Raw genomic sequence first — 12348 nt, 5'->3', positions numbered from 1 at the left:
TGAAGGTAGCAGGTATAACATATTGGGAATGAAATGCTATTTACAACTTCCCCCCAGGCGGCTGACGGTTCTTCTGTGAGTTCGTGCGAGGCGCATGTGGGGCCCCGAGCTATTGCAGCTCATTTTTCATTCACTAAATGCTTTTCCTTTTCCCTCCACCCTCCCTCCCTGTCCATGCTCCTTCCCCGTTGCCACCTGCTTTCCCTCTCTGTGTTCTGCTTTATGTCGACGTGGCTATTCCCCTGGTTTCCTGTATTGGTTGCAATTTTGTTCCTTTTCTCTGTTCTTTCACCCTTTTGGTGTTTCGTTCCCCACTTGAGGTTTGACCTCCACTTCAAAATTTCCTGTTTTTAGTGTGAGCCATATGGGGAAGAACTCCCTCCCTAGCATCTACGGTGTGGATTCCTCTCCCCTCTCCCTTCCAACCTGGTAGGTCACCAGTACGTGTAGCCAGTCCGTGTGGTGGGACTGTTATGTACCCGTATGGCTGAGCCCCCTGACAACACAGGGATCACACTACTGATACCTGAGCTGTTCTCTCACTGTGTATGCCAAGGAGTGGTTGCTTGTCTTCTTGGAGCATCAGAACTCCCGGTAACGGCTGCCGTGCCAGACGGCTCTCGCTGTGACTGGGTGGTGCCCATGGGGAGAGCTCTGTTCAGAGTGGGTGGTATCAAGGCAGATGCTTGGCACATGAAGCGTATCAAGCTGCAAAAATCTCACATGGCCGTCCCTTCGAATGGTGAAGAATCCTTAAATGCTGTCTTGTATGACCCGGCAGACTTCCTCTCTCTGTCTACACCATGGGAGGAGGGCCAGGATCGCCATCTTGGGCTGACACCTTTTCCCTGTTACCTCGTCTGTACTAGGACATATGGGGACACAATCACCACCAAAAAGCCATTGTTTTTCGTGGAAAATATCGAAGACAGGTTTGGTGAAGTGGAGTCTATTAGTAAGATGCGGTCAGGCTCCCAGTTGATCAAAGCTTCTTCTGCCACCCAATCCGCAGCTCTTCATGCCTGTGATTGTCTTGGTAATGTCCCAGTGTCTATCACTCCTCACCATTCTCTGAATATGATCCAGGGAGTTATTTTTCATGGGGACCTCGCCCTACTGATGAGTAACTCTGGGCTAATCTGGAGCGGCGTGGCGTTCATTTGGTCCGATGTGTGCAGAAGAGTCGCAAAGACAACCACACTGATACTGGCACCTTCATCCTGGTTTTTGAGGGGGATACCCTCCCAGAGAAGGTCAAGGTTATGTGCAACAGATGTGACGTGAAGCCGTAAATCCCTCCATCTATGCGGTACTTTCGGTGCGGGCATATGTCTTCCCGCTGTACGGCGATCCCATTGTGTGGTGACTGTGGCCACCCCGTCCATGAGGGAAGCCCTTGTGTCCCGCCGCGTGTGTGTGTTAATTGTGGTGACTGCCACTCTCCTCACTCACTGGATTGCCCGGTTTACAAAGGGGAAAAGAAGATTAAAGAATATAAGTCCCTGGATCGCCTGTCTTACACTGAAGCTCGCTAAAAGTATGAGATACTCCATCTGGTGTCACTACCTTCAACTGTTGCCTCTGTTACTTCCTCCTCCTCCTCCTCCCCCCCCCCCCTCATCCTTACCCCAGCTCAGCCCCACTCTCCCCTCCTCCTCCCATGCCGTTCCCACAACCTCCCATCAGGGAGTCGCCCCCCCCCCCCTCCCCCATCCCGGCTGAAGAAGTGCCCCCTGTCTTTGGCATCTGCCGGTGATCGGGCTCCCTCCCAGGAACCCTCTCCCCCGCGTCTCTCAGGCCAGAAGACTGTTACCACCACTCAGCCACGAGGCGCACCATCTGTGGGCCCCAAGATCGCCCACTCTCTTTTGGTTCCCTATCTTGCAGATGCCTCTACTCCCCCTGTGTCCTGTCATCCTCCACCTCAGAAAGAGAAGAAGAAGAAACATAAATCCCAAGACAAGGTGGCCTGGTGCCCCCGGAGGTGCCAACTCCCCTCTCGCAACCTGAATCTGACATTTTATTTATGAATGTCACCCTGTCCTTGTCAGTGACAACTACTGACAAAGTGACCTGACATCCTCCTCGGCTCCTTCATACCTACCTTGGACTCGTGCCACATGATCATCCAGTGGAACTGCAATGGCTACTATCGTCACCTACTGGAAATGCAACGTCTTGTCTCCTCAAATTCTGCGTTCTGTCTTGTTCTCCAAGAAACGCATTTCCATAATGGCCACTCTCCCACTTTACGTGGTTATTGGGCATTCTGTCGGAACTGTGCTGGCCCGGGGGTAGCATCTGGTGGGGTCTGCGTTTTGGTTCACTCCGATGTTCTTGGTGAGTTGACCCCCCCCCTATCTACCACCTGGGAAGTGATAGCAGTTAGAGTGCAAACGACTCTGGCAATAAACATTTGCAGTGTCTACCTCCCTCCAGGTAGGCCACTTGCTTATGTTGCACTATCTACCTTAATTGAACAACTCCCACCCCCGTTTCTCCTCCTTGGGGATTTCAGTGCCCACCATTCACTGTGGGCGAGTGTCACATCAACAGGTCGGGGTATCCTAATCGACCAACTTATCATGGACTTCAATTTGTGTCTCCTCAATTATGGTTCCCCTACCCACTTCAGTGCCGCTCATGGCACCTTCTCTGCTAACGATCTCATGATCTCCTCCCCTGCCCTCATGGCTTCCCTACATTGGTCATCCCATGATGACTTTTGTGACAGTGACAACTTCCCAGTGACACTATCGTTCCCCTGCTCCTAGCAGTCAGACAGGCCCCCATATTGGCCTTTATACATGTCTGCTGTCCGCTTTGACACCTCCCTCTCTAATTCCATTGATGTAGTCGTGCAAGGCATCTCTGCTGCTCTTCTTCATGCTGCTTTCACTGCTGTCCCCCTATCCACTGGGCCCGCTCTTCATCGGCCGGTACCGTGGTGGACCGAGGACGTCGCAGTTGCTGTCGAGGACCGCCGACGGGCACTGCAGTGATTTAAGCGACACCCCTCCCAGACCAATCTCCTCACTTTTAAGTGTCTTTGTGCTAAGGCTCGTTACGTTATTAAGCAGAATAAAAAGGAATGCTGGGAGTGCTGTGTTTCCTCTCTGGGGACATATGTCCATTTGTTCCGACTCCATGAGCAGCCTTCAGGCTATCAATCGATGCTACTCTCATCATCCCCGGTCTCTGCCATCCGTGACCTTCTCTCGGCCCTTGAGCGTGCCGCCTGTTCAGTCATCTTTCTCTGGGTCCCAAGTTATGTGGGAATCCCAGGGAATGAATTGGCTGACAATTTGGCTAGAGAAGCAGATACTTAACCCCATTTTCCTTTCATGATTCCAGCTGCGGATATGCGGATCTATGTCAAATCTCTCTTTGACCAACAGTGCAATGCTATCTGGAGCACTACCACTCATAGTAATAATCTCCACCCAATTAAGGAGTCTACTGCAGTTTGGGGCACTTCTTTCCATCCCTCTCAGAAGGTGTCCACTGTTTTATGCCGTTTACACATTGGCCATACCCAGCTCACCCATTGTTTACTACTACATAACGACCTGCCTCCACAATGTGGTTATGGGACCACTGATGATATCTCACATATTGGTGGCATGTCCCCTTCTTTCGACCCTTCGTGTTAAGTATAGTCTTCCTGCTTCCTAAATTTAACATTAGCGCATGATCCACAGATGGTTGACCTGGTCCTCAGTTTCCTATGTGAAAATGGTTCTCCTTTAGTCTTAGAGCTGGGGCAGGTTGGTTGTGATTGGGACTCCTTTTGCAGTCTTCACAGTATGTGACCCCATGACCGCCCCCCCTGCCCCCCCCCCTTTTTCCAGTTTTTAGATTTGGTCTCACCTTTTATGTTTATACTGTGTGTGTTTAATGTTCATTCTTTTATAATTTGACTCCTCTGACTGAATCCATTCATTTTAGCAGACTCTCTTTCTTATGTAACCCCTTTGGAATTGCAGGACTGATGACCTCACCATTTGGTCCCATACTCTCTCAATCAATCAATCAATGTATTTACAACTGGTACAGAAACCAGATGACAGTTATAAGAGTTGATTGGCATGAAAGGGAAGCAGTAACTGACAATGGAGTGAGACAGAGTTGTAGCCTATCCCCTATGTTATTCAATATGTATGTTGAACAAGCAGTTATGGAAACCAAAGAAAAGTTTGGAGTGAGAATTAAAGTCCAGGGAAAAGAAATAACAACTTTGAGGTCTGCCAATGACATTGTAATTCTGGCAGAGATAGCAGAGGACTTGGAAGAGGAGCTGAACAGAATGGACAGTCTTGAAAGAAGGATATAAGATGAACATCAATAAAACCAGAACAAGGGTAACGGAATATAGTTGAATTAAATCCTGTGATGCTAAGGGAATTACATTAGGAAACAAGACAATTGAAGAAGTAGATGAGTTTGGCTATTTGGGCAGCAAAATAACTGATGGCCAAAGTAGAGAGGATATAAAATGTGGACTAACAATTTCAAGATTCTGAAGAAGAAAAATTTGTTAACATTGAATATAGATTTAAGTACTAGGAAGTCTTTTATGAAGATGTTTGTCTGGGGTGTAGCCATGTATGGAAATGAAACATGGATGCTAAACAGTTTAGATAAAAGGGCATTAGAAGCTCTTGAAATGTGGTACTAAAGAAGAATGCTGAAGATTACATAGGTTGATCACATAACTAATGAGGAAGTACTGAATTAGAATTGGGGTGATGGAATTTTTGGCACAACTTGACCAAAAGGTCAACAGATTCCAAAACAAGGGATCAGTTGATAGGACACATTCTTAGATGTCAAGGGATCACAAGTTTCGTATTGTAGGGAACTGTAGGTGATAAGAATCATGGGGGAAGACCAAGAGATGAGTACGTTGGCATATTCAGAAAGATGTAGGTTGCTGTAGTTATTCGGGGATGAAGAGTCTCACACAAGATAGATAACATGGATTTGAAAGCTGTATCAAATCAGTCTTCAGAATGGAGATGACAACAACAACAACAACAACAACAACAACAACTAGAAATTCCTCAGCAGACCTTATAAATTGCCAAAAGAAGACTGTTGCTGATGTAACAGCATAATTACGCTTCATTTTAAAAACACTCCAACACTATAATGACATGTTTTGTATAAGATTGTAGGATTCACATGCACGTGTGGATGAATATATGCTTTCTCACACAAGAGTTCTCTCTCTCTCTTTGTCTTTGTCTTTCTTCTCCTACCAGTGCCCTCTGAGGTGCAAAGTGTTTGAATCAATCATTCTTAATATTCATAATGAATGTGTTTGTTATATGTGATCTTCCTTTATTCCAGATTCATCCTCATTGTGTAGCAAACCAAAACGATGTAAGACTGAGTCATCTGCCAATGCTGATACGACTGGAAGTGAACCACAAAAGAAGACTAAAACTCTCTCACATTGTAGACTGAAACATATTACGCAATTAAAGGAGGTAAACTGACACTTCAGTATCTGATAGATGTTATTTTATTTCTATCCTAGCAATATGGACTATAATGAGTGCTGCTTATAATAAACTAATGTATTAGGAACTGACTATATTTCAAAATTGTAAGATATGTGCTTTCAGCAGTACTTCTAATTAAAATAAGAGTGTAGAATTGTTACAGCGACCACGATACTTTATATTTTAGTTCATGTGCATGCATGACACTTACAAAAAATAAAAAAAAAAGAAACAAAAAAGAAAAGAAAACTGTAAATGTGAACAGCTTTAAACTTCTGTCCTCACTTAGGCTGAAAAGCCTGGATCAATTATGTTTTAAAATTTTTCATTGCTATAGAGACACACACACACACACACACACACACACACACACACACACACATATACACCAAACGATAAAGCGCTGGTAGACAGACACAATAAAAAACACACAAACACACGCACAGATTTCAAGCTTTCTCAACCCACGGTTGCTTCATCAGGAAAGAGGGAAGGTGAGGGAAAGACAAAAGGACGTGGGTTTCAAGGGAGAGATTAAGGATTCATTCCAATCCCAGGAGCGGAAAGACTTACCTTAAGGGGAAAAAGGGTCAGGTATACACTCGCGCGCGCGCGCACACACACACGTATCCATCTGCACATATACAGACACAAGCAGACACATCTTATATATGGGAGGTAGCTCTAATAATATAAAATCATTTTATTATTCTCTGTTACAAAAAAGACCTTGGTGTGACAAAAAAGACCTTGGTATGAGAAATGAAAATCAAGGGAGGTACAGAACAGTACCTATGTGCATTATTTAAGCCGTGACATTCCAAGTGAAAATGCATTGAATCTGACCAGATCCTAGATATCATGATAACTTAAAAAAAAGGATTTAATAATAAAGGATTTCTCATCAATCTGTTGAAATTTAGTGATGAGCTTTGTATCACAGGTTGCACAAAGATCGTGGGAAAATGCCCCCTGCGATATACTCCTCCAGGTGTTTCGGCTGCTACCAGTCCAAGATCTTGGCCATGTGGCGGCAGTATGTTCACACTGGTACAGAGTGGCACAGTGTCCAGAGCTGTGGCAGAGCATTGAGTTTGTTCTCAGCAATCCATCACGGTAAGTAAACAGTTTTTTGCGTTTGATATAAGTAAACATTTACTGCTACACCAGTACTCTGCAGGCCACCATACAATGTGTGGCATAGTGTTTGTCGAATACATTTCACCATCTCCTCCCTTATTTCCTCTTACATGACTAATGGATGCATAAGAAGCATGACTGTCAATTTGCCTCTTTATAAACTGCATTATTATTATATTACGACAAAGTTCATGAAATAAGGTGTGTATTTCTCAACTCACCTAGGAAAGTCTTATAACTCGCAATACACTTTCTTGAGCATTTATTTGTCAGTTTTGTGATGACCCATCTGAATTTCTTGTGCCAACAGAAAATAGAGAGGACTCCAGATTGATATACAACACCTGAAACTTGCTAAAAAGAAAATATCATAAGCACCTGCCTTCAGTGGTTAATTGTATTACTTTAGGATTTATTGAATAAATTTCAGGTTTGCACCTGTCTTACTCTTCTTCTATGTAAAGCCCCCTCATCCACCCTCCCCCACAATCACTGCTTCCCATCCCCCAAAAAATAAACTGTCCTAGATATTGGACAGTTGTAACCGATTCCATAGATTGGTTGGCGATGGTGTACTCACATCTTTGGGTGTTTTTGATTGTTTGCTCACATTACGTTGTTTTTGTATCATATTGTACAACACAAACAACAGCACAGCCACAATGAACCAAAATTTATTCTTCTTCCACAAGCAAACAACAGTTGAGAACAGAGACACAAACATAGAAACAATCCAGGTATGATATAAGCAGTTGCTGACACTAATTATGAACACAATATGAGGGCGAGTGTCTGCTGCACTGCACTTATAAAGAGGAGGGCGCCGGTAGATGGGGCGGCAGATGCCATTCCAGGTGTACAGGCCACACGGCCTGCCGCAGGTGGCGTCTGGTGTCTGGCCCACTTGGATGCTGTTGGCAGAATATTAAAGGTGAAGCACGCCAAGCGAGCTGATGCTGTGGTACATGTTCAGGTATTACATACAGGGTTATAACAGGTTTTGCTTGTTTTCATTCAGCTGGCAGCTTTTGCCCTAGATTTCCCATTAAAGATTTAAAGATGCAGCCTTCTTGTATACAACTTAGCAAGCACATGTCTTCACTCCAATCATTTGTAGTTTGTTTACAGCATGGCAGTAAAGAACAATGATAAATATATCTGTGTTATCAAGAAACAAGAAATCTTTCTGGGCTGTACTATTTACACCTTCCAAATCTTGCAAATCAGTTAAATGGGTATCACACAGCTGATGTTTGTGGAGTACACATTGATTCTTATAGAAAAGTTGTTTCATCCTCCAAGAACAACATATGTTCCATAATTGTAAGCAAATGTGTCTGTGATAAAGATACAATATTATGAAATGATCAACATATGTGATCAATGAAGACTGTATATCAGATTTAGACTTCGATTTGGTATTACTTGATCTGACCAATATGGCATTATCACTGTAAGTAATATGTTTATTATTAACATCTGAAAATCACAAAAAAGTGAATGTATGAAATTTAAAAAAAATATCCTTTTAATGCACAATTATTTCTCGTTCCATAAGTATCACTCACATTTACAGAAAATGAAAAGCTATAGGAAGCCTATACACTGAAAAATCTGGAAAAACCATCTGTTCATTTATGTGACAATCTTCTGTTCTAAAATCCCCTACTGTAATTATGAATAGAGATAATGGAACAAATGAGTAAATTAGCTTTTCTGTAGGTTGTAGGCGGCTCTTGTGGTACATTCTGACAGTTACTGACTAATGGTTGACTTCATTTATATACCTATTCCATTCATTTTTTCATGGATATGAAACATTCAGATGTGGAATGAGTTAAAGAGAATCAAACAATGGAAAATCCAGGATGGAGTGTAACCATATTGTGAAAAGGAATGTTGCTACTCACCATATAGTGGAGATGCTGAGTTGCAGATAGGCACAATAAAAACACTGTCGCAAATATAGCTTTCAGCCACACCTTTGTCAAAATTAGATGACAAACACAGAAATACTTACACGCAACTCGCACACACGTGGCCAGTCTCAAGCAACTGAGGCAACACTGCGAGCAGTGGCACCGGTGCATATGGTAGTGGCGACTGGTTGCTGCTGAGGAGGCTGGGGCGGGTAGAGGGAGGGGAGGGATAGTAGGGTGGGGGTGGCAGACAGCGATGTGCTGTTGGGGAGCACACAGAGGTGAGGTGGAAAGAAGGTAGGGCAGCTATGTGCAGTCAAGAGGTTAGTCGGAGGGCAGGGGAGAGGGGGGATAGCGGAAAAGGAGAGAAGTAAAAAGACTGGGTGCAGTGGAGGAATGAGGCCTGTGTATTGCGGGAATGGGAACAGAGAAGGGCTGGATGGGAGAGGGCAATGACTAGTGAACATTGATGCCAGGAGGGTTACAGGAAGTTCGTATATATTGCAGGGAAAGTTCCCACCTGCGCAATTCAGGAAAGGTGGTGGTGGTGGTGGTGGTGGTGGTGGTGGTGGGAAGGATCCGTATGGCAGAGGCTGTGAAGCAGTCATTGAAATCAAGGATGTCACGTTTGTCAGCATGCTCAGCAACAGGGTGGTCCACTTGTTTCTTGACCACAGTTTGTCAGTTGCCACTCATGTGGACAGACAGCTTGTTGGTTGTCATGCTCTCATAGAGTGCAGCGCTGTAGTTGCAGCTTAGCTTGTAGATCACATGACCGGATTCACATTTAGCCCTGCCTCAGATCAGATAGGTGATGTTTGTGACTGGTCTGGAGTACGTGGTGGTGGTGGTGGTGGTGGTGGTGGTGGTGGTGGTGGTGGTAGGAGGTATGGGACAGGTCTTGCATGTAGGGGTATGAGACATGAAGTAAGAGGTTGGGAGCAGGGGTTGTATAGGGACAAATGAGTATATTGTGTAGGTTCGGTGGATGGCAGAATACCACTGTGGGAAGGGTGGGAAGGATAGTGGGCAGGACATTTCTCATTTCAGGGCACAATGAGAGGTAGTCGAAACCATGGCGGAGAATGTAATTCAGTTGCTCCAGTCCTGGGTGGCACTTAGTTACTAGGGGAATGCTCCTCTGTGGCCAGACGGTGGGACTTCGTGAGGTTGTGGGAGACTGGAAAGATAAGGCATGGGAGATTTGTTCTTGTATGAGATTGGGAGGATAATTATGGTTTGTGAAGGCTTCAGTGAGACCCTATGTATATTTTGAGAGGGACTGTTCATCACTGCAGATGCAATGACCATGGGTGGCTAGGCTCAATGGAAGGAACTTCTTGGTATGGAACAGGTAGCAGCTGTCAAAGTGGAGGTATTGCTGGTGGTTAATGAGTTTGATATGGTACTGATGTAGCCATCTTTGAGGTGGAAGTCAACATCTAGGAAGGTGGTTTGTTGGGTCTAGTAGGACAAGGTGAAGCAAATGGGGGAGAAGTTGTCGATGTTCTGGAGGAATGTGGATAGGGTGATCCAAATTGCAAAGATGTCATCAGTGAATCTGAACAAGGTAGGGGGGGGGGGGGGTGTTAAGATTCTGGGTGTTTAGAAAGGATTCCTGTAGATGGCCCATAAATAGGTTGGCATAGGATGGTACCATGCGGGTCCCAATAGCCATACCTCAGATCTGTTTGTACATAATGGCTTCAGAGGAGAAGTAATTGTGGGTGAGGATATAATTGGTCATGGTGATTAGGAAGGAGTTTGTCAGTCTGGAACCCATCGGGCATTGGGAAAGGTAATGTTCAATAGCGGTAAGACCATGGACATTAGGAAGTTAGTGTAAATGGATGGGCACCAATAGTGACGAGCAGGGCACTGTATGGAAAAGGACCTGTGGAGGAAATGGTTGGAATCTTTTATATATGATGGTGGGTTCCACATAATAGGATGAAGGTGTTGGTTTATGAGAGCAGAAATTCTCTCAGTGGGGGCAGTTGTGACACATGCAAACTACCCAGAGAGGTAAATCTGCTTCTTCAAGCTGTTGAGTCTATACCCGTTTCAGCTTCTGAATGTGAAAAACCTTCTAGCACAGTGGTCAACAGAAGAAATTCCTTGCTTAGCGAATCAGCTAGTATTCTTCTATTTCTAAGCTGCATGAGCCCATCTCTGAGTAAATTTAATACTGAGCCTTATGTGAAATCATGACTGCAGATAGGAAGGAGATTACCAGCTGAAACAGAATGAACAAAGCAAGAGTCTAAAGCAGACGTTCCTGAATATTGTGCTTTCTGGAACCATCTGTGTTAGAGATGACATCCCCTAAATATTGTATTCCAACTTAAAAGTCACTTGCTACTGAATCTGCTTCAAAAATTCGAATTTTTTCTGTCTTAAATCAATATTTAAAGTTTTGTGAACAAAATGGTAGTTAAATGAATCGATTCGGACATCAGGAACATCTTAAAAAACAAATTTAAATATATGTCAGTATGCGGCAACAACCATGTTTCTGCTACTGTCGGATGTCAAATGGCGTCATTATTATTTTGCCACTTTGAAAAGATACACTGCGTAATCATTTTTTGAGTTGGCAGCCGTGTTAGCACACACGCTTTCTGATGCTCCAGTGTTTTCCTTTGTATATCTATGGTTTTGAGAGTTGTTTGTGTTCAAATTTCTGTATGTTGTTGACTTGTTGGTGCTGTGTCATTCTCGGAAGTAGTTATGCCTCCAAAAAAGTGTTCTGGAATGGGAAAACTTAAGTTTTATGGTAATCGGTTTACTTCGTTGGAAAGTAGAGACTGTAATTACATCCACAAACCAATTGGATGTTATGTTGACTTCACCAAGTGCCTCAAGACAAAGCTAAAATATTTGGGTAGTTTCCAAGAATGATTGCCTATCGAAGTCGCTGGGTCCAAACGATACATATCAAACGTGCGATCGTAAATTGATCATGCGACTCTGGTGGCGGGCGTTATGAGTATGTTTACATTGGTCACTACAGCAACGACAAATCAAAAGCGTTACAAAAATACTTTTAATTGCAAAGGAGATGACCTACCTTACCCGTCATCGGTGTTGTCATCATGTGAAAGTCCATTATGGTGGTCTGGATGGATAATTTGGAAGAGTCAAACAATGTATTCTTCTTGATACTCATTCGTTCCGCACTGTCCGCAATGAAATTGTAATGGTATTTCAGCATAGAAACTGTTCTTACGAAGTTTTACACACTTTGCACCACCACAATCTACACAGTCCCTTCTTTCCTCATCCAGTAGTACACCTGATATGCCCGCTAAACCTGTTGGGCAGAACAGGTAATAGGGTTGTGGAAAGAGCCAAAGGTTGAGGTCAGTTTCTCCTTCTAATTGTCATTTTTGTAATTTAATAACCTTTACAACCAAAGCGGCACATAGCCGGACCTTTACCAAATGCAACTCTTTCGTGGCTGAAGGCCTCTAACAAGAAATCTTAACAAATCAGAAAGATAAAAATCCAGTTAAGATAGCAATAAAATAATTTAAAAACCCAAAAAAGCAACATACGCAAGGTGCAACACAAATGGCTGAGGGCCACAATTAAATTTCAAAACTTTAGAATATATTATCGTAGACCTTTAAAGGCAGAAGGCCAGCATGTTTAACAACAAGAAATCTTAAAAATCAACATGACAAAAATCCAATTAAGATGCGTGTTAAGATGCATGTGTGTGTGTGTGTGTGTGTGTGTGTGTGTGTGTGTGTGTGTGTGTGTGTCTCTGTGTGTGTGGT

The 12348-nt window shown here is 43.8% G+C and overlaps 1 protein-coding gene across 1 annotated transcript in view; it reads left to right on the top strand.

Moving 5' to 3' along the window:
- The window catches only part of LOC126419030 (F-box/LRR-repeat protein 3-like), a 345130-nt gene that overhangs the window by 313913 nt on the left and 18869 nt on the right, over positions 1-12348 (top strand). The window contains exons 4-5 of the mRNA XM_050086090.1: positions 5353-5492; positions 6451-6623. Coding sequence (XP_049942047.1) covers positions 5353-5492; positions 6451-6623 — 313 coding nt within the window. The remainder of the gene's footprint in view (positions 1-5352; positions 5493-6450; positions 6624-12348) is intronic.

The sequence above is a fragment of the Schistocerca serialis genome, chromosome 9 (assembly GCF_023864345.2).
Source record: "Schistocerca serialis cubense isolate TAMUIC-IGC-003099 chromosome 9, iqSchSeri2.2, whole genome shotgun sequence".
Lineage (NCBI taxonomy): Eukaryota > Metazoa > Arthropoda > Insecta > Orthoptera > Acrididae > Schistocerca > Schistocerca serialis.
Note: the sequence above shows the minus strand (reverse complement) of the source record. Positions and strands in the feature narration are given on the sequence as shown.